General features: G+C 35.3%; 1 protein-coding gene across 1 annotated transcript in view; it reads right to left on the reverse strand.

Annotated features, from left to right (window-relative positions):
• Positions 1 to 22,511, reverse strand: part of UGGT2 (UDP-glucose glycoprotein glucosyltransferase 2) — a 262,317-nt gene that overhangs the window by 222,169 nt on the left and 17,637 nt on the right. Inside the window, exons 3-5 of the mRNA XM_025364677.1 lie at positions 15,971 to 16,101; positions 15,382 to 15,494; positions 5,799 to 5,973 (exon numbers count right to left, since the gene is read on the reverse strand). Coding sequence (XP_025220462.1) covers positions 5,799 to 5,973; positions 15,382 to 15,494; positions 15,971 to 16,101 — 419 coding nt within the window. The remainder of the gene's footprint in view (positions 1 to 5,798; positions 5,974 to 15,381; positions 15,495 to 15,970; positions 16,102 to 22,511) is intronic.

Raw genomic sequence — 22,511 nt, forward strand, 5'->3', positions numbered from 1 at the left:
GGAAAGGACAGTCTTTTCAATATGAAAACTGAACAACCATAATGAAGAATGAAACCAGACCACTATCTCTCACCATACACAAATATCAAATCAAAATAGATTAAAGACTTAAATATAAGACCCAAAACTATGAAATGACTAGAGGAAAATATTGGAGAAATGCTCCAGGACATCGGTCTGGGCAAAACTTTTCTGTGTGAGACTTCAAAAGCACAGGCAACACAATTAAAATAGACAAGTGGAGTTAACATCAAGCTAAAAATCTTCTATACAGCAAAGTAAATAATCAACACAGTGAAGCGTCAATCCACAGAATAGGAGAAAATATTTAACAAATATCCATCTGACAAGCAATTAATAATCAGAATACATAAGGGATTTAAACATACCCTTTATCACCACTCCTATTCAACATAGTCCTGAAAGTCCTGGCCAGAGCAACCAGGCAACAGAAAGAAATAAAAGGCATCCAAATAGGAAAAGAGGAAGCAAACAAACTATACCTGTTTGCGGACAACATGATTCTGTATCTAGACAATCCCATAGTCTGCACAAAAGCTCCTTGATCTGATAAACAACTTCAGCAAAGTTTCAGGATACAAAATCAATGTACAAAAATCACTAGCATTTTTATACAGAAACAACATCCAAACTGACAGCCAAATCAGGAATGTAATCCCATTTACAATTGCCACAAAAATAAAATAATAATGACCACAACCAACCAGGGAGGTGAATCTCTACAATGAGAATTATTAATACAAAACACTGCTCAAGGAAATCAGAGATGACACAAACAAATGGAAAAACATTCCAGGCTCACGGATTGGAAGAATCAATATTGTTAAAATAGTCACACTGTCAAAACAATTTACAGATTCAAGGCTATTCCCATCAAACTACCAAAGACATTCTTCACAGAATTAAACAAAGCTATTTTAAATTTCATATGGAACAAAAATGAGCCCAAATAGTCAAGGTAAACCTAAGCAAAAAGAACAAAGCCGGCCGGGCGCGGTGGCTCAAGCCTGTAATCCCAGCACTTTGGGAGGCCGAGACGGGCGGATCACGAGGTCAGGAGATCGAGACCATCCTGGCTAACACGGTGAAACCCCGTCTCTATTAAGAAATACAAAAAACTAGCCGGGCGAGGTGGCGGGCGCCTGTAGTCCCAGCTACTCGGGAGGCTGAGGCCGGAGAATGGCGTAAACCCAGGAGGCGGAGCTTGCAGTGAGCTGAGATCCGGCCACTGCACTCCAGCCTGGGTGACAGAGCGAGACTCCGTCTCAAAAAAAAAAAAAAAAAAAAAAAAAGAACAAAGCTGAAGGTTACAGTAACCAAAACACCATGGTACTGGCATAAAAACAGACATGCAGAGCAATAGAACAGAATAGAGAGCCCAGAAATAATGCCGCACACCTGCAGCCATCTGATCTCTGCAAAGCTGACAAAAGCAAGCAATGGGGAAAGAACTCCCTGTTCAATAAACGGTGCTGGGAAAACTGGCTAGCCATATGCAGAAGACTGAAACTGGGCTCCTTCATTATGCCATATAAAAAATCAACTCAAAATGGATTAAAGACTTGATGTAAAGCATAAAACTATAAAAACCCTCAGAAGATAAACTAGGAAATACCATTCTGGACATGGTCCCTGACAAAGATTTCATGACGAAGACACCAAAAGCAATTGCAACAAAAACAAAAATTGACAAATGGGACCTAAACTAAAGAGCTTCTGCACAGCAAAAGAAATTATCAACAGAGTAAACAGGCAACCTACATAATGGGAGAAAATATTTGCAACTATGTATCTGACAGAGGTTTAAAATCCAGAATCTACAAGGAACTTAAATTTACAAGCAAAAAATAAATGGCCTCATTAAAAAGTGAGCAAAGGCTGGGCGCAGTGGCTCACGCCTATAATCCCAGCACTTTGGGAGGCTGAGGTGGGTGGATCATGAGGTCAAGAGATTGAGACCATCCTGATCAAAATGGTGAAATCCCGTCTCCACTAAAAATACAAAAAGCAGCTGGGTATGTTGGTGGATGCCCATAATCCCAGCTACTTGGGAGGCTGAGGCAGGAGAATTGCTTGAACCCAGGAGGCAGAGGTTGCAGTGAGCTGAGATCACGCCACTGCACTCCAGCCTGGTGAAAGAGCAACACTCTGTCTAAAATAAATAAATAAATAAATAAATAAAGTGAGCAAAGGACATGAACACTTTTCAAAAGAAGACATATGCTGTGGCCAAAAAGCATATGAAAATATGCTCAATATCACTAATCATTAGAGAAATGCAAATCAAAACCGCAATGAGATACCACCTTGTATCAGTCAGAATGGCTACTATTAAAAAGTCAAAAAATAACAGATTCTGGTGAGGCTGCAGAAAAGAGTGAATGCACATATACTGCCGGTGGTACTGTCAACCAGTTCATTTAAAGTAGTATGGCAATCCTCAAAGAACCTGAAATAGAACTACCATTCGACCCAGCAATCCCATTACTGGGTATATACCCAAAAGAATATAAATTGATCCACCATAAACACACATGCATGCATATGTTCACTGCAACACTTTTCACAAAGCAAAGACATGGAAATCAACCTGAATGCCCATCAACAGTAAACTGGATAAAGAAACTGTGGTACACATGCACCATAAAATACTACACAGTGCATGCTGGGCTTAATTCCTAGGTGATAGGTTGATAGGTGCAGCAAACCACCACGGCACACATTTGCCTATGTAACAAACCTGCACATCCTGCACATGTATCCCAGAACTTAAAAAATTAAAAATAAACCCTGCCTCTAATATAATAGTTAACAGTGGAGGACCAAACGCTTTCTCCCCAAATCAGGAAAAAGGCAAGGATATCATCCCTCACCACTCCCCATTCAACATTGACTAGAAGTCCTAATCATTAAGGTTAAAAAAGATAAATGGCATGTAGGTTGAAAAAGAAGAAAAACACTGATGAAAGAAATCAAAGGCTAGCGAGCTGAGATCCGGCCACTGCACTCCAGTCTGGGCGACAAAGCGAGACTCTGTCTCAACAAAAAAAAAAAAGAAAAAAAAAAAAAAAAAAAAGAAATCAAAGGCTGTCTAAATAAATCAAGAAATATAATTTTCATCAACTGGAAGACTGAATATTTTTAAGATGTTCTCTCACAAATTTAATTTATATGTTGATTGTAATCTCAATCAAAATGCCAGCAAGATTTTTTGTAGATACAGACAAGCTGATTTGAAAGTTCACAGGAAGAGACAAAGGAATTAGATTAGCTAAAACAATTCTGAAAAAGAGTAACAAAGCTGGAAGACTAACACAACCTGATCTCAAGGCTATAAAGCTAGAGTAATCAAGCAGTGTAGTATTGATGTTAGGAGAGACAGATAGATTAATAGCACAGAAAAGCAAAGCCAGAAATAGACCCATACAAATAGGGTCATTTATATTTGACAAGTGGATAAACGAAACTCAATGGAGAAGGACAGTCTTTTAAACAAATGTTGAAACAACTGGATATCCATATGCAGAAAAATAAATCTCAACATCTATCTCACAAGTCGTACAAACCTTAACTCAAATGGATCATAAACCTATGTGTACACATAAAACTATAAAATGCCTAGAATAAAATCTGCATGACCTTGAGATTGGTGATGAGTTTTTAGGTATAATATGAAAAATATAATCTATAAAAAAAAGATGATGAACTGGACTTAATCAAAATTAAAAACTCTTCCTCTGCAAAACACATTAAGAGAATGACAAGGTAATTCACAAACTCGTAGAATATGTTTGTAAATCATGTATCTCATAAAGGACTTATATCTAGAACATATAAAGAACTCTGAAAACTCAACAAAAAAAGTTCACCAAAAAGAAACTTATGAAAAGTCAGACAATTTCATTAGTCATTAGAGAAATGCAAATTAAAACCACAGTGAGATACCACTGTGTACCTAGAACAGCTATAATAAAAAAAACTGACATTAACAAATGGTGGTTAGGATTTAGAGCAGCGAAATTATCTTTCCTGGCTAAGGGGAATGAAAAATTGTACAGTCACTTTGAGAGACAGTTTGCTATAGTTTATTATGAAGTTAAACATTGACTTACCATACAACTCAGCAATAGAACTTCCAGGCATTTATCCGAGTAAATTGAAAACATATGTTCCTACAAGAATCTGTATGTGAATGTGATGGTACTAAGGTGACTGACAGATGACTCTGTGTGATTGTTGAAAACCAACATTGTACATCACAGATGATACTTTTCAAAAAGACATCTGACTAGATTGTGAAATAAAAATATGTTCACAGAAGGCAAAGCTCAATATATATGAAGAAAAAGTCTCTTCAAAATTAATCAGAAAGGTCCAATTCATTCCCATATGAAATCCCAACAACATGTTTCATGGAACCTGGCCAACTAATTCTAAAATTAACATGGCTACATATCATGCAAGAACAGTCAAGGTATTTAGAAAAACAAAAACTAAGAAGCAGAGCTGTACTACCAGATATCAAAATATATTTTAAACTACACCAATTAAAATGTTATATTTGTGTAGAATAGACATACATATCACTGCAACAGAATGGAAAGTCTAAAAATATATACATGTCTATATAAAAATTTGGCATATGATGGAGTAGAATAAAGACTTGACTGTTCAATGAAGTATGTGAAGACCAATAATTTTCCATATGGAAAAAAACAGAATTATATCTCTACCCCATAGTATATTCAAATAAATTCCAGATGGATCAAAAACCAAAACAAAAAATAGAACTTCAGCTCTTACAAGAGAATGTCCTTATAACATCAATAAAGGAAATCATTAAGGTAAAGTTGAGTAAATCTGACTATATCACAAGTAATATTTGTAAAAGATATTATAAACAATTTTTAAAAAAATACCAGACCAGAAATGCATTAGGAGAAGACGCTGCAAAGTGTGGAAGATTAGTATTCAAAATATATTAAAAACACCTAAAAACCAATGAGAAAAAAAAAGAATCCAATTCAAAAATAGGCAAAGGCTATGGACAGGCAATTTACAAATATATTCGTAAGGTTTTAATTACATTAGATATTAGTATATAAATCTTAATAATCTGGGAAATGCAAATTAAAGTACTCCATGTTGGGAAGACAGTAGTAAAAAAGCGAAGTCCTTCCTCTAATGACCATTATATTCATACGCACGTGTGTGTGTGTGTGTGTGTGTGTGTGTGCGCGCGCATGTATGTGTGCTGAAAGTGTTAAATAAACTTGAGATATAGTAATAAGTGCAATGAAATCATTAAAACAGAAAAATTTGATAGTGTCATAGCAATGGGAGGCTAACAGAATGGGGAACAATACAGCACATACCAGATGCCTGAATGAAAAGTAGTCAGGTCTCAAAAGAAAGAGTTAACAGTACTCCAACACCATGCTTTGTACTTTGATCTAATACTGTATATATTATCAGTATACTGAGTAAATTAGATTTCTTCATTGCAAATTCTTAGCAAATATTATACACATTATTGAAGTATGTTTTTTTAATCCAAGTTTTAAATTTGTGCCAGATATAAGGCAAAGAGTTATAGACATCATACCCCCAGAAGAGACAGAATCCCAACATATTTTCCCACATGAAAGTCATATTTGTTAAGTTAAAACAAGATAACTATTCTGGTGAAAATTACTATTTAAATCTATTAAGAAAATTATCATAATAATTGTTTTTTTCTACAGCCAAAAGTAACCTTGGAAAAAACAAGCACATACCTGAATATAATGGCGAAGAACATACAGAATTTCCTCATTTTGAGCTTTGGCAGACAATACTTTGTGAAATGCACTAAATGTTCTAGTACCCATTTCGGCATAGAGAATCACCACTGGTAAGTTCTCTTTGTTTGTGGGAAATGTATGATCTCCTTTAAACAGATAAGGTCTAGTCCTAAGATAAAAGCAAAACACAAAGTTTTGAAAGAATTGAAAGTCGATGGCATATCAATTCTGTATAACTGCTGCTTATCAAACAATTCATAATATACATAATCACAGAAAAAGAATTTAAGTTTCCTGTAATGACTTTGTACACACAACTTGAACTAAATGACAGAAAAGAAATAAAGAATTTGGTTAACCCAAATCTAATATTAAAAATACTTTATTTCCCAACAAGGTTTATTATCTTTAAGCAATAACATATAATGGCAACACAATTTTCAGTGAAATAAAATTTATATTTTATTCTATTAGAAGGTTATAATTTTTCATTACAGCTTGTATTTCCTGAAAACAAGGTACCAATATTCAAGGAACAAAGCAAAAGTACTACCTTATTCAAAGATTATCCGTACTTAGTATGAACAAGTACTCATCAAATCCCCAAGTATAAGCAAAGAAACCAGGACTCTTACGGTCTAGCACTATTACAAGAAACAGACTTTAACTGATTTCTTATTTGCCAGGCACTGTGCTAGGTTCTTTATACTTATTAGTAAATTCTATTTCACAAAAAAATTAAGACAGCTACCATCACTGAAACTTTTAAGTTTCTGAGGTTCAGATAAGTTAACTATTCCGGAAAAGATCAAATGGAAAGCCAGAATTTCAACTCCTGTTTATGGAATTCCAAAGCCCATATGTTTTGGCAATTTATACAGGTAGAAAGCAAACCAAGAGATAAGGAAGTTCAGAGTAACAAGGATGTTGAGAAATAACCTTTTATTTAGTGAATTCTGATCTCTACAATCATTCAGTCAATTACTACCTTTGGATAACAGATGTTAAGGACAGAAGAAAAAAGGGTATGAGTAACATTCCTACAGCATGTTGGTGGAAAAAAAAAGCTGGGTTTTGACATCAGGCAGAATTTGATTCAATTCTAGCTTAACTACTTACTGACTCAACATATTCTAAATCAAAATCATTCAAGCATTCAATCTTATTGACTAACAGAATAATTTGAGAGATTTCCACAGTTATTTGGCTTAGAATTTGTGATATTACTCAACATCAATATAGAAATGTTATTAAAAGTCTAGAAAATTATATAATTCAAGCATCCTTATATTAGTTTATAGTTTGGCTTGTACAGTATGTATACCCTTCCACTTTTTAAATAAACTTTTCATTCAAGTATAAAATATTCACACATTTATCTACTTTAATTTGATTACTGCTATTCAAGATGTGATTTTTAAAATACTACTGTCAATGTTTAGATAGTTGAAGTATAAAATCAATAGAATCTTAGCCCCAAATAGAATTTTACTTCATTATTGATCTTCTCTGTAACAGATGAAGAGACATGAATGTGCAAAACAAGAGACATTGAATTTGCTCTCTTTCTTCATGAGATGCTATTAATAAATGCTAAAAGGATACAAAATCATACTTCACATTTGAAAAGAGAAGTGAAAGAGATTCTTGCACGAAAGTATTAAAATTATTCTCATAAATTTTAACTGAAACCTTGGAACTCAAATGTCACTTATATAGCAGCAGGATTATCATTTTATAAATCTGATTTTATCAAATCAGTATCACAGAAGTACATTTAGTAATTTATATAAGGAATCTTAAATTTTAATGTAAGTCTGAGAAATTCTTCCTTCAAAGAATTTACTACTGTTGAAAACTAGAAAGGCTGCCAATAAAACTATGCTAGCATATAAATCTTGAGGTTGAATATAAAAGGAAAAATTAGAGGAAACGGAAGAGACTTTACACACAAAGGTAAGGCCTCTCTACCATTTGCTGAGTCTGTGATCAACAGCACCTTCCTTCCTGTACCTATAGACAACATAATTTTCAAAATTTTCTTTTATGATTAATTCAGGAACGGCTTGGATATATCATAGGTAGAAAAATTATACTTACAGAGGATGGCTGGATAAGAGGAAAACAATCTTTAAAAATTAAATAATTATATTTAAAAGTAGCAATTTTCATTTACTGAATTGACTAAGGTGTTAAAGAGAATTAATACAAATTAGCATTGGTAAAAATTTTAGTAGAGTGTAAAACCAGAAGACAATTCTGGAGTATACATTTTAATATACATGTACTTACCTAGAGATTTCAGTTCCAGAAATTTAAGAAAATAATCAAGGTAACGGTGCAAAGATGTATGTACAAGGAAGTTCAATTACATATTGTTTAGTGTAAACTACCTATATATCTACCCCAAGGAGTGGAATAATCAAACTTATTTATTCATTTCATTATGATATCATTCACTCAATATTTTTCAGCATCTACTACATGGCAGGTCAAGTTTTTGGGAACTGGAGTAAAGGTCACCCTTGTTATGCCTCAGCAAATAACTTGGCTGCATTGTGCTTCTGCCCTAGGTATGTGTGGAAGTTTGAACTTAAAGGGATGACTTAAGATATTTGGTGGAAGAAATTTCAAAGCATCAAAGTCAAGAAGTTGCCTGGTTGCTTCTAACAACATATGCTCAGAGGCAGGAACAAAGAAATGGCTTTAAGTTGGAATTCATATTTAAGAGGGAAACAGAACATAAGTTTGAAAATTTCGCAGCCCTAGCCAGAAAGTAAAAGCCCATTTTCAGGGGAAGAATCTAAGTGGGCTATTGGGCAACCACTTCCTAGAGAGATTTGTGTGACTAAAAGGGAGCCAGGAGCTGACAGCCAAGACAGTGAAGAAAAGGCCTGGAAGGTATTTCAGAGCTATATGAGGCAGCCCCTCTCCTCATACGCCCTGATGCCTAAAAGGAAAGAATGCTCACTGCCCTGTGCCATGCCAGCAGGCTGCAACTTGCATCCAGCTGCTCCAGTTCCACCCTCAGCTCAAAGGGGTGGAGGTAAAGCTCTCATCACAGCTCCAGAGGGCACAAGCCATAAGCCCTGGCAGTTTATAGATGGTCTCACGTCTGCAGATGCTCAGAAGGCAAGCATGAAGGAGGTTTGGAGGCCTCCACCTAGATTTAAGAGGATGTATGGAAAAGCCTAGTGCCCAGGCAGGAGCCTGCTACACAGGCAAGGCCCCCACAGATATTCTACTAGGGCAGTGCATAGAGGAAATGTGGGGTTAGAACCCCCACACAGAGTCCCCACCTGGATACTGCCTAGTGAAGCTAGTGGAGGGGGGGCTGCAACCCTTCAGACCCAAGGATGGTAGATTCACCAGTAGCTTGCAGGCTCTGCCTGGAAAACCCAGAGGTACTCAACCCCAACCCATGACAGCAGCCACGTGGATTGCATCCTGCAAAGTTAGAGGGCTGGAGCTGCCCAAGGCCTAGGGAGCCCACCAGGATGTACGTCAGGATGTGAGACATGGAGTCAAGGATTACATGACAGCTTTAAGATTTAGTGCCTGCCTTACTGTGTTTCAGACTTGCATGGGGCCTGTTACCCTTTTCTTTTGGCCAATTTCTCCCTTTGGTAACAGGAATGTTTACCCAATGCCTGCACCATCTCTGTATCTCGGAAGTAAATAACTTGTTTTGATTTTACAGGCTTATAAGTGGAAGCAGATGAGTCTCAGATGGCACTGAGGACGTCGGACTTGATGTCGGAATGAGTTAAGACATGGGGAAGAAATTATTGTAATTTTCAATGTGATAAGGACATGAGATTTTGGGGACTAGGAATAGAATGATATGGTTTGGGTATTTGTCCCCCCCAAATCTCATGTTGAAATGCAATTCGCAGGGGCCTCCCTTACTCTCTTGCTTCTGCTCTCACTATGTGACATGCCTGTTCCAGCTTCACCTTCCATCATGGCTGTAAGGTTCCTGAGGCACTCACCAGAAGCCAAGCAGATGTTAGCGCTATGCTTGTACAGCTTGCAAAGCCATGAACCAACTAAACCTCTTTTTTTAATAAATTACCCAGCCTCAGGTATTTCCTTATAGTAACACAAAAACAGCCTAACACATAAAATTGGTACATACCAGTAATTTTATTTATTTACATGTAAGAACACATAACTTAATGGGAGAAGGATCTAAGATACCCTTTATAGTACAATAAATGTTTTTTTAAATATATCTGTATATAAATATATGCATTAAAAAATAATATATATTAAACTGTTAGCAGAATTATGGGCCATTTTCCCTTTCCACTTTCATTTTTCTAAAGTATTTGAACTCTTTTATAATGACCATATAGGATTTTTTTTAACTTTAAACATACAGCTTTCCATTTGGATCAAAAGTTTAAAGCCACAAAAAAGACAGTCATATTGATTTGAAGTGGCATTTGGAGAGCAGTCCCTGACACTAAATTTTACAGTATCTCCAAAAATATTTACAAAGACACAGAAAGAGACAAAAATTCTTAATGAAGTTGCAAACTAACAATAACTTTATATCATAAATTGGGAGTAAAGTTTACTTATTATAAAACCTATGCTGTTCAACTTAGAATCATAACTGACAGTCAATCTTACCACTTAAAACAAGAACATGCTAGTGAAAAAAGTAGAGTAAACTGATTCTTCATCTCTCCCTACTTCCTATTCCATGGTTCAAAAATATCTATGGTCTGGATCTGCCCGGAAACTTTATAGATATAATATTAAAATGTGAATGAAGGCCAAGAGTGGTAGCTCATGCCAGTAATCCCAGCACTCTGGGAGACTGAGGCAGGCAGATTATTTGAGCTCAGGAGTTTGAGTCCAGCCTGGGCAACACAGCAAGGCCCCGTCTCTACAAAAAATACAAAAAATCAGCTGAGCATGGCGGTTTGCACCTGTAGTCCCATCTACTCAGGAGGCTGAGGCAGAAGTACAACTTGAGTCTGGGAAGCAGAGGTTGCAGTGAGACTGTACCACTGCACTCTAGCCTGGGCACTAGAGCGAGACTCTGTCTCAGAAAAATAAAATAAATTAAAACAAAATAAAATATGAGCTATATATCTGGGGGAAAGTGACAGCAATCATTACCACCCTAAATGAGTATAACTTTCTCCCAGTACTCCCTTTTCAACAAGTAAATAAAACTACCATTAAGAAGAATTTTAAGAAATTGGGACAATGAGAATACCACATAGTAAAGAAAGGCAACTTTGATGACCTAAATATATTATAATTGAAAAAAAGAAAAACAAACCAAGTGTGTAGCTCAACCACAGACAGAAGAAAATACATAAATGCAAAACGTATTAGGTTAGAATTAAAAAGCAGAATAAATTTATCAGTCATTTCTTTAGAAAAAGATAAAAACCTAATCTGGAAAAACTGAAAGAAAATGAAAACTAAAGAAAATCTAGGAAGGAGAAACATACCTACAGAGAGGAAAAAATTAAAATATTTGTATTACTATAAATAACCTATGTAAAAACAAATTATATGCTTAAATAAGAAAAAACAACCATTGACCAATGTTGATAAGAGGTCACAAACCCAAGAGTATATGCCTAAAGTTCACAAAAGGAAAAAAAAAAAATTATTAACTTTACCCTGTATACAGAGAGAGGCGGGGAGAATGTTTCTGTAAGGCTGCAGAATTGTTTTACCCTACTTACAAGCCAGTAAGTTAGCTTTTTACTGTTTCATGGATTATGGCAACAGACAGAAACTTCTGAGTCAGAAACAAAGAACTTGATACTTGTGGCACAGCAAGCAACATGAGCATTAGTATGTTTACATGGGTTCCCCATGGCCCCACATCCCATAGGGAGAAGATGGACCCACAAGAATTCTACACAGGCAGTGGGTATGGATCACATCTAACGAACACTGAGTGTGGGAAACCCATCATTTAATAACAAGCAGTAAGTAAGCTGTCCTTTGTCCCATGGGGAAACATTAACTTATCCCTCAAAGTCACTTACTGAAAACACCCCGAGAAAAGGCCATGGTAAAGAGCAGTCAGGGCTTCACACAGTCTTGGCATAGTCAGCTTGTCTCTATTCACACTTATCAGGGAATGGGTTTATAATATGTACATCTATAGGAGTACACCAGACTGTCAGATGGGCAAGTGTAAATTACTTTTGCAGTGTGTAAGCCCCAAGGAGTGCTATTTTTAATCTGCCCATCTGTAGTCTTCCAAGTGGCAGACCAGACAGGTAGGCCATTGGCAACAGCACAAGAGTCAGTATAAATGTATTATATTTCATCAAGGGGTCAGATTTTGTTCAGGGAGAGGATGACGGCCTTGAGTTCTGCCCACTGAGTAGAGTGACCACTTCGGCTTTTGGTTTTACAAGGCTTATGCCTGGTGGAATGGTAGCAGAGGCAGTCCAAAGATCCCACCAGCTGTTAACTTAGTTAAACATACCAGCAGCCTGGCCCAGGCATTTAGGGAAACCACTGTGAATTGAGGGCCCTTTTGAGCCAGTGACCTTACTTCAGGTAGTGAAATGGGTTCACTCCCAAAAGAGTAGCTGCCACTTTTTCACATATACCTGGTATCATGCTAGGGCCAAGAAGCTGTGCTTTTGAATATATAATTTCCATTTGAGCAGAGAGGCTTGTTGGGTCCCTTTCACCTTGCCAGACACTGACTCCTAGTTGAACTACGTGAAAATGTAAATGTCATATGGTAGAGTCACAAGGCCTCCATGGGTCAGGCGTTCAGTTTCAACAAGAGCTTAGCAGCAGCTTAGGAACTGCTCATTTTAAAAAGGGGTGTGTACTAAGTGGCTGAGTCAGGCAGGTGGCACTATTGTACTTGGAAACAGTCTCTCTGGGTGGTCCAGCAGCTATGAAGTCTATATAAAGTTGTGATTGTCCTTTCTCCTCCTGGGATTGATTCTTCGTTTCTGCTGGACCACCTGGGAGTGTCTATGTGTGGTAGTCTCTGAATGAGAGTTTCCCTTTGGGCTTCACAAACATTGACAGCATTCACAGTGTAAGCATGTAAAATACCAATACCAGTTATATAATCAGAGCCAAAACAATAATCCATTAAATCAGACAAATTGGAGTGCCTTTTCCTTAGGAGCACAGATCAAGGAACATGTATTGGACTACAACACAATCAGGAGACTGCTATCACCCACCAAGACCACAGGGAGAAAGAGGCGGGCAGTGGGAAGAAATGTTAAGTGTTGACCCTTTTTCTTCTTGACCCATGGGCCCCTTAGGAACTTCCTCTTCCAGAAGCTATGTGTCAGTCAACATCCCACCCATGACAGTCTCTAAAACTATCAAGAACTGTAAAAATCTAAGGTATGATTTTACCTGACTTACAAACTAATAAGTTAGCCTTTTATTCTTTTATGGGTTCTGATAGAAGACATAAGACTCCTGGGTCAAAGACAAACGACTTTATTGCTCATGACATAGAGCAAGCAGTATAAGCATTATTATGCTTGCCCCCAAAGTCCCACGGGGGGTGACAAAATATGGACTTAGATGGATCCTACAGAGTTGGCATATGTTTCCATTAAGGAACACTGGGCTTGGGGAAGCACTGTTTTATAGTAAACAATAAAACATGCTTGCTCCCTGCCCCCAATCCCAAAGGCAAACATTACCTCATTCCTCAAGGGTGCTCACTGCAAACACAACCCTGAGAAATGGCCCAGGTAAAGAGTGGTCAGGACCTGGCATTTTTTGCTGGTCAGACCAAGAAAGAACATGCAAGGACTCACAGGGCCCGTGGCAGATTGACTTTCCTAATAGTTTGATGTTAATTTCTTTTGTAATCTTCAAGGTACATTAGTTTCTATAATTATAAAATTTGACATCAGAAATCAATGACAATAAATTTTAAACATTACAAAATTTCCTTTAAAAGATGCACTAGGAAAGGAAAAAATATACACTAGTGTTAACAATTTTATAGTGAGTCTAATAATGCCATAAAGGAATAGATAATTCCTATATTAACTCATTCAGAATAAGAATAACATGGCCGCCTAAGTCACTATATGAAAGTACAATGACTGATAAAAATTAAAGATGTCAAATAATTTCAATACATGTACAGTTATTCATTTATTAAAACAGAAACATGAAAACAAAATGAAAGCAATCTAATTCAAAAGCAAATTAAGATAATCTCACACCATTAATAACCAGTAGTTTTCCTCAGAACTGAAAAGAAGGTATAATATTTCAAAGTATTTTGTAATACATTAGTATGTCCAATGAGAAAAACCTTGTATCCATCTCAATCGATGAAAAAATAATTGATAAAATAAAGCCATTATTTCTGCCTTTAAGTTTTAAAAGCAGGTATGAACAGAGAAACATACCATGTTATCTGATAAGAGATTCAATACAACACAGATGTAAATTTTTCTTAAATTAACCAATACTTTTAACATAATTCTAACAAGGTTTTTGGGGAACGGGAGCCTGGGGAGGAAAAGGATTCCAATGTTAATTTAAAAACATCAACAAACACAAGGAGCTAAGGCATTCTGGAGGAAAAAGAGCCACAATGAAGAAGAAATCCTCCTGCCAGAAACTGGATAATAAAGCAGTAAATATTAAAACAGTATGACACTACTATAAGAAATACATAATGGAGCAAAACAAAGAGCTACGAAATAGACCATAATATAAATATAATGAATACAATTGACTAGCTACCTGAGGAAAAAAATCTGGTTGGATTCTACCTTTTGATGAAAATAAATTACAGATAGATTAAAAGTTTAATGTAAAATAAAAGGAAAAACTTTAAGAAAGCTACAGAAATAATTAGTAAAATCTTCCAATCAGGTTCGGGAAAAACTGTTAGTATAAAAACAATATAGAAGTCACATTCACAGGCAAATTCGGCTACATAAAAATAGAAGCCTTTTGTATATTAAAATCAATACAAGTATAAGAAAACGTTAGAAATGGTTTAACAAGTGAGAAGTATTAATATGCATAAATGTATATTACTGTTTAATAGAGCTCTTTCAAAATTAATGAAACTACTTTATTACTTTTTAAATTATAATCAGGCAATAAAAATATACTGGTAGTATTACTCTAAAAAATCACTAATAAATTAATAATTTACTTCTGATTTGCCATTTTTTAATTAAATACTTTCAAATAAGCAAAAAAAAAAAGTTTTGTATATAGGAAGCAACCGTATCTATTATTTTGATTACTTTGTTATTCCCCAGGTATATATTCAGTTTATATTTAAAGAGATATAAACCAAATACATTCATAGTTTTGCATGTTTATTTCAAAAAACAAGTTATGCTTATATGAAACATTTCATATATTTTATGTTATTTTGGCACAATTTATATGCTAAAATCAAAAGCTAATCAAGACAAAACATTCTCAGATATATTAAGGTTTTCAATACAAATCACATTCTTGAATATACAATGTCTTAGACTATTAAATTTTTTATTATAAGAAGTTTCTGCTATTGAACTGTCCTCTTTATAACCACCTCTTTCATTATAGGCTATTATTAATTTACCTTGAAGCAGCTTTCTTCAGCAGCTTTTTAATCTCATTAATTTTACAGGTGTGCTTCTTATGGATAACCACAAATGCATTACAACCATCTGGTGGTGGCTCATCAGCTGCAATCTAAGATTTCAAAGATTATATTTAGCTACAGTAGTTGATAATTACAATACGATTTTAAAACCCTCACACATTACTTTGATTAAAATAACTCATCAACTACTATTAAGTTATTGCTCCAATTAAAGTGAAAAACATCTATATGTATGCAGAATCTAAGAAATATTTTAATAAAATCAACTTTATCCTAGGAAAGGCATGCTTCAAAGTTATTGAAAAAATTCTATTAAAATTTTTATGATACTTCATTTCAATGATTTGTCCCCATAATTTCCTTATCCCAAATAACTATAAAAATTACAGAATATATTCAATTACATTATAATAAATGACAACAATAATAATATAATCAATGATAGGCTATGGAACCAACTATAAACTTGTAGATCATTTTGAACTAAAGATGTTCATATTAAAGAGCTCTATGTACATTGCTAGCATGCCTCTTTGTCCAATACAGTTTGGATATTTTTACACACCTGCTGAAACATCTGAATAGCTGGGGAGTATGCCCTTATAGAGAAAGCAAACTTTAAGAGGTTGATGTGTAAATTGTCTAGAAACTGTCCAGCTTTCTTCAGGATTAAGTTGTAATAAGAATAATCTGATTCTGCAAAAAGAAGTCAAAAGAAAATAATGTTAGTATTTTATACACTACACATTGGCACATCTTCCACTGTAAAGCTAACTTAATGTCATATAATCATATCTGAAGTTTGGTTATGGATAATGCTAGAGAAAAATGGAAAAACCAAGATCTCAGTTCTATAATCAACTTCATTTTGGATCTTCCAGTAATGTCCAAGTAATCAACATGAGACCAGGTAAAAATAATCTTGCCATTAAAATCTATTTGGAAACACCAGCATTTCAGACCAACTTACTCCAAAGTTGTGGAGTTATATTACAAGGATAAGATATAAGTCCTACCTACAAGGTGGAAATTAAGAACAGCAGAAAAGTTATAGAATATGATTGTTAATGAATTTTAAAGTACCTGTATGAATCAATTCTACTGAGATTTAGTGCCGATAGCCAAGTATAATTAGTGTATCCAGAATACTTTTAGGAGACAAAATTTGAACCAGGTCTTCAAAAGTAAATGTCATCTTGTCTGGAACTTGAACAAACTAACCTGAGCTGCAAGTTGCCTACTATAAACCCTATTCAAAGATCTCAAAGACACAAAGGAGAAGGAGGGATCCTAGAATTTAATTTAAAATTCTCCAACACCCCTGGGGAGACAGAGATCACTTGAATGGGAGAAGGCAGAAAAGTGCAGCTTAGAGCTGAAGACCTGGTGGCACTAACGGGGATAAGCAGGGGTGGGAAGAACTATCTGTGCCCCTTTCCTTTCTCTACTCTTCTCCAGGTATAATCACCGACTGCATTGTGTCAGAAAACTGTAATGCATTCCAGGGCCAGCCAGAGATGGTAAGGTACTAATAGGGCAGCTCTGGAGTCCATTCGGTACAGGCATCCACAGAGGCTGGCCTCTAGACATTCTCCGATAATGTATTCTCCTCTACGTCCTGGCACTGGGTTATCAAGTGACGGACATTTCTCCCACAAAAGAACAGAGTTGGGGTAGATGAAGAGCAGTTCCCTGTGGATATCTGATGTGAGAGGGATAACAAGAAGAATGTGGTTAAACCAGATTGCAACACCAGATACTCTCTTTCCGAGAGGAGGAAAAGGATGTTCTGACCGGAAGGAGACATTTTCGGGTTGGCTGGGAGACTGAGTTGTTTGCTGATTGTGACAATGTTTACTATTTGCTCCAAAAGTGCTGGGTCCTTGACCCTCAGTTCCTCTCTTTACCACAACCCATTCAGGATACAGGTGTTACTTGGCCCTCCAAGTTGTCCTCTGGGAACTGAGGCTCAGGCAACCAGTGCAAATACGTGGACACTGTGGTATTGCTTTTGTTATATGAAATAAAGCCTTCTGTCTCTGAATCAGGGGTCTCAGGTCTTCTGTCAGCATCCATGAAACTAATCTGTCATCTTTGCAAATAGGGTAACATCTCAGACCCTTCACAGTACTTGACAGATCTGACAACAAAATGGAATGCTGACAAGATACGTGGATTTCTGGAGAATAAAAGGCCCAGTCCTATGGTCCAATTAATAGCATTTGAGGAGAGTGCTTGAGAAGTAACAATGGACATTCTGACAAAACTGTACAGTCAATCAGGTAATGAGTCATCTTAATTTTGCTGCCTATTAATGAAGAGAAGAAGAAGAAAAGGTTATAGGCCAAGGGAAATAAGTTCAAAAATATCTCCCAAACAATGTCTTAGTGGCATCTTATGACTAAATTCCTCCTATAGTCCATCTTGCCAATATTAGATCCTTTCAAAGATGACAATAAAAAGTCTCAGAGTTTAGTTCGATAGGTCCTGGCTGATATAAAGAAGCTATGAATCACTCAGGAGATTTCCTCTGGTCAGTTATAAAGTCTTTCAGCTCTGATCCAAGAGTCTTATGTTGTCCATCTGATTCCTGAAACTGTGGCAAGCTAAGTTTTTAGCTTGCAAACAGGGTAAAAATTCTAGCCCCTTCACAGCTCTTGACAAAAAGCTCAGAAATGAGATGACCAAAAAAAGAGGGAGATATGAGAAGTTTTCTGAAAGAATACAAATAAGAACTAAAAGAAAATAATACTAGAAAACACAAACTAAATTAGAAGGAGCACAAGAGTAAACAGACACCATGGAAAACAGAGTAGGAGAAACAGAATACACAGAGGAAAAGTGATAAAAGTGAAACAAATAAAAAGGAGAGAAGGGAAAAATGACTTGAGAGTAAATGACAAACACAGAAGTCAGGCAAAGTAGATTAATATGTGTATATTTGTAGACCCTAAGGCAGAAAAATCAAGTAAATGGAACAGATTAAAGAAAACTATAATTCAAGAAAATCTTCCAGAATTAAAAAGAGTAATGAACTTACATCCCTAAAACAAAAAAAGACACAGAATGATCAGCATTGCAACATTCTCTAGTTTAAATAAAAAACAAAAATAAAAAAAAAACCTCTGGGGCTCTAAAGTTAAAAATCAGAAGTTTAGAATTCACACATGAACAATTAAGTACGTGAAGAACTCGAGGGCTATTTCTCCAAGAGTTATTCATGAGGCATCAACCAGAGAGCAAACTTTATATAACCAAGAAATAATTGGAGAAATTGCAGCATAAAGTCTGATTGTGAGCTCTATACCATCTCTAGATCAATTCACAAAAAAAGTCATTTAAAAGTATTTGTATAATTGTTTAAATTTGGTGCCTCTTAGTAAGCTATGCATCTTTTCTATCATAGTTTTTCAACTGTACATTTCTACACCTGCCACACAAAATAGGCATTCAATAAATTTCTTTAAGATTTAATAGATATTAGAAATAAGTTTCTTCATTCTAAACAATATTTTCCTAATCCAGCAACTTTAAACAGTTGACATATGAGAATAAGCATTGGCTCTTTCACTCTTACTTCTTTAACAAACTATAGATGATTTCTCAGAACTTGGGAGAAACGGTGAGTTTTCCTCCAAGAATCAAAAAATAATGCAAATAAGATTCGCGTTCAACAGTAAAAACAAAATAGAAAATAAATATTATTTTTAAAAATATTCTTAAAAATACATTATACTTACAAGGACAGCAAGAAAATAAAAATTAATGTAATAACATCTAAAATATGACTACATCAGTCAAAGGATTGGTCAACCATGAAAGCAGAGAAAAGTCAAAAGAAATTTGAGTAGTGCCTGACAACAGATACCAAATTTTGTCAAGGTCACCATCAAGGTTGCCCCTTATGTAATAGTGAATGTAGGATTCAGGAGTTTATAGAAAGTAAACTTTTATAATTTAGATATAACAAGCAAGATCATCTCTATTATGAAATGGATGCATTGGGCTATGTTGGCTGATTTGTTAAATAACTAAATCCATGCTCACCAACTAAAAATACCCCTTCAATATTCTCTGCCTTTATCTTTAACCTCAGTTTTTACTCAATTTTTGACTACTGGCACCTAATATTCAAAAATCATTCTTATTAAAAAAAAATAAACAGCAGCTTCCACAGCCAGCTACTGACTCATCTTACTCCCTTCATAGTCAAAGGTCTTAAAAGATTTAACAACACGTAGCTCTACGGGAAGGGGACATTTTGGGGGTGGAGACTGGGTTATTTGCTGATTGTGACAATTTGACAAGAAGCTCAGAAATTAGATGACCAAATAACAAAGAGATATATAAAGCTCTACTTACATCTTAACTTACTGAAGTCTTGATTTCTATACCAGTGAAATGGTTCTCACCAAAGGCACTAATAATTTCTCTATTGTTAAAAGTAGTAGGTGCAGTATTTGATAACATCAATCACTTACAACTTAGTATTCTCCTGGTTTTCATGATCTCATACTTTTACAGGATTTCAGCTACCACTAGAGGTACTCTTCCTTAGTCTCTATTGTGTGCTGTTCTTCTTATCAGATTCCCTTAAACATTGCTGTTCTCAGGGTTCTGCCATTGGGCACTATTTTATTCTCATTCTGTACCTTCTCCCTATAACTTAAATTACCATTTTTCATGTTGATCACTCTGAAATACTACCCTTTATCCTAGAATTTTTTTTTAATCTAGATCTCTACTCACATATCAGCTTATCGATACACTTCTATTTTGATATTTCACACGCATTTCAAATGTGGCACATCCAAACTCCAATTACATTCTTCCCCCAAATCTGGTTCTTGGGTAAAAGTAACTACGTTAGAAAGTCTTAACATTTTTTGAAAATTTCTTCCATTAATAAAATACAAAAACAGCTTTATTTGTGTAAAAACCACTAAAATCTTCAAGGACTTTGAAAATGACATTGTTATACGCTGAGCAGCATGTGAAGTAAAAATAAACAGAGATTTTGAAATCAGATAAATATTGGATGACATTTCTCACCTCACAAAACTACGTAGGTTAACTAATATGCCATTTGAATCTTGAAGCATCAATAAATACGTAAGTCTGGCAGAACCACATAAATTTTTTTAAACAGGCAATTCAATGCTTAAAAAGTCTTAATTTGCTGGCATATAATATGAAGTGATTGCATTAAATGGTATAAAACTACTACTTGAATTCAAAAAGGTAAATGATCAATATTTACAATTTTTTTAGGCGGGTGGATCACCAAGACTTATTATTTAGTAAAGAGTATTTAGAAGGTCTCATGGAGATTCAACAACCTAAATTATTACAAGTAACAGAGGATTATTAAATGTTTCCTCTAAGATGTCTTGAAAACAAATTCAGTAAAATCTGTTCATTAATATATTTCTCATTTGTACCATTCTTTTCCACACTTAACAAGGTCAGCAATAATATCACCACATGCATTAGACTCTGCCATTATAAATAAAGCCAACAGAATTATATTTTAAGAGTTAGTAATTTTTTTTTTGAGTCAGAGTCTCACTCTGTTGCCCAGGCTACAGTCCAGAGGTGTGATCTCGGCTCACTGCAGCCTACACCTCCAGGGTTCAAGTGAGTCTTGTGCCTCAGCCTCCCAAGTAGCTGGATTACAGGCCTGCACCACCATGCCCAGCTAATTTTTGTATTTTCAGTAGAGACAGGATTTCACAGTGTTGACCAGGCTGATCTCGAACTCCTGGCCTCAAGTGATCTGCCCACCTCAGCCTTCCAAAGTGCTGGGATTATGGGTGTGAGCCACTGTGCCCCATCAGTAATTCTTACTTTAATACAATTTAGGTTCAACCCTGAAAACACCTGACCTCCTTCAATATACGCTTGATGTAGAGTTTAGGTACTCCTGAGCTTATATTCCAACTTGTTAATGATCTGCCACCAGATTGTCCAGGTATATCATTTCATTTAGGTACAAAAATATGCTGATATAAGTAACTGAAAATGAATTTGAAATTTACAGGAGTAATTTTTAGGATTGCTTCTCCAATAAAAAATAGTACTGAATAAGGCCAAAAAGCATATACTGAGAACAACATATATGGGACAGATATATTGAGGATTTTAGGTGAGAGTTCCTCCACACATTCCATCCCGGTCTCTTCTACTTGTTTTGTGCTCCCTACTACCTGACTAAATCTCATCATTCAAACTCAGCTCCAGCATTCACCACTGAAAATGCTGTCTTGCTCTCTCTGGAACACTGACTAGGTTCCTCTTTTATGTGTTTTCATGTTACGCACACCCCAATTAAAGCTCTTATAACCTAATAGTGTACATCACTGTTTTGCTGTCTCCTTCACTATATCATGAAGTCCTGAGGATACAGATCACATTTATTCATCTTTATATTCCCATCATCTAAAGTACCACCAGCATTTCTTATATATAAATAATTTTTTCAGGAAAAAATTTTGAAAGGAAAAATTATTTGCTTTGGAAATATTTCAGTTTAAAATGTTATTAAAAGCATGTCTGATCTCTTTATTTTTAAAATCTACTTTGTGAAATCACAAAATCACTGAATTTCAAGGCTACCTGAGCCAAACAGGCTTCAGTAAATGAGCATTTAAAACATCTGAAACTATAGTTTATCTTACATTTACACTCAGGAACAAAATAATAAACTATTTTAATCACTAACAGAAGATCTCTCTACATCTAAATGGCTAAAGATTTTACCCTTAAGGGATTCCAAATTCATGTCATCTATTCTAGTCCCTGCAGAGATAGGAAAATAATAAAACTTTCTTTACAATAATTAACCCCTTAGCCTCTGCTGTTAAAATCTCATTTCAATACCTTTAATCTACTGACCTACCCTAAGAAAAACAATAAACACTTTTTAATTCTGAGGAAGATATATGTATATATAGGTATAAATTCTCATATACATATAAAAACAGAAATTACTATTTTACAGATAGTGAAATGAGAGCATATTAATTACCTTTCTGAGGGTAAGTATTAAAAGTTTCTTTAATGGGTTAAGAGTCAAAGTATTCTGCCAATCAAAACACAATATACAT

This window comes from Theropithecus gelada, chromosome 17 (genome assembly GCF_003255815.1).
Source record: "Theropithecus gelada isolate Dixy chromosome 17, Tgel_1.0, whole genome shotgun sequence".
Lineage (NCBI taxonomy): Eukaryota > Metazoa > Chordata > Mammalia > Primates > Cercopithecidae > Theropithecus > Theropithecus gelada.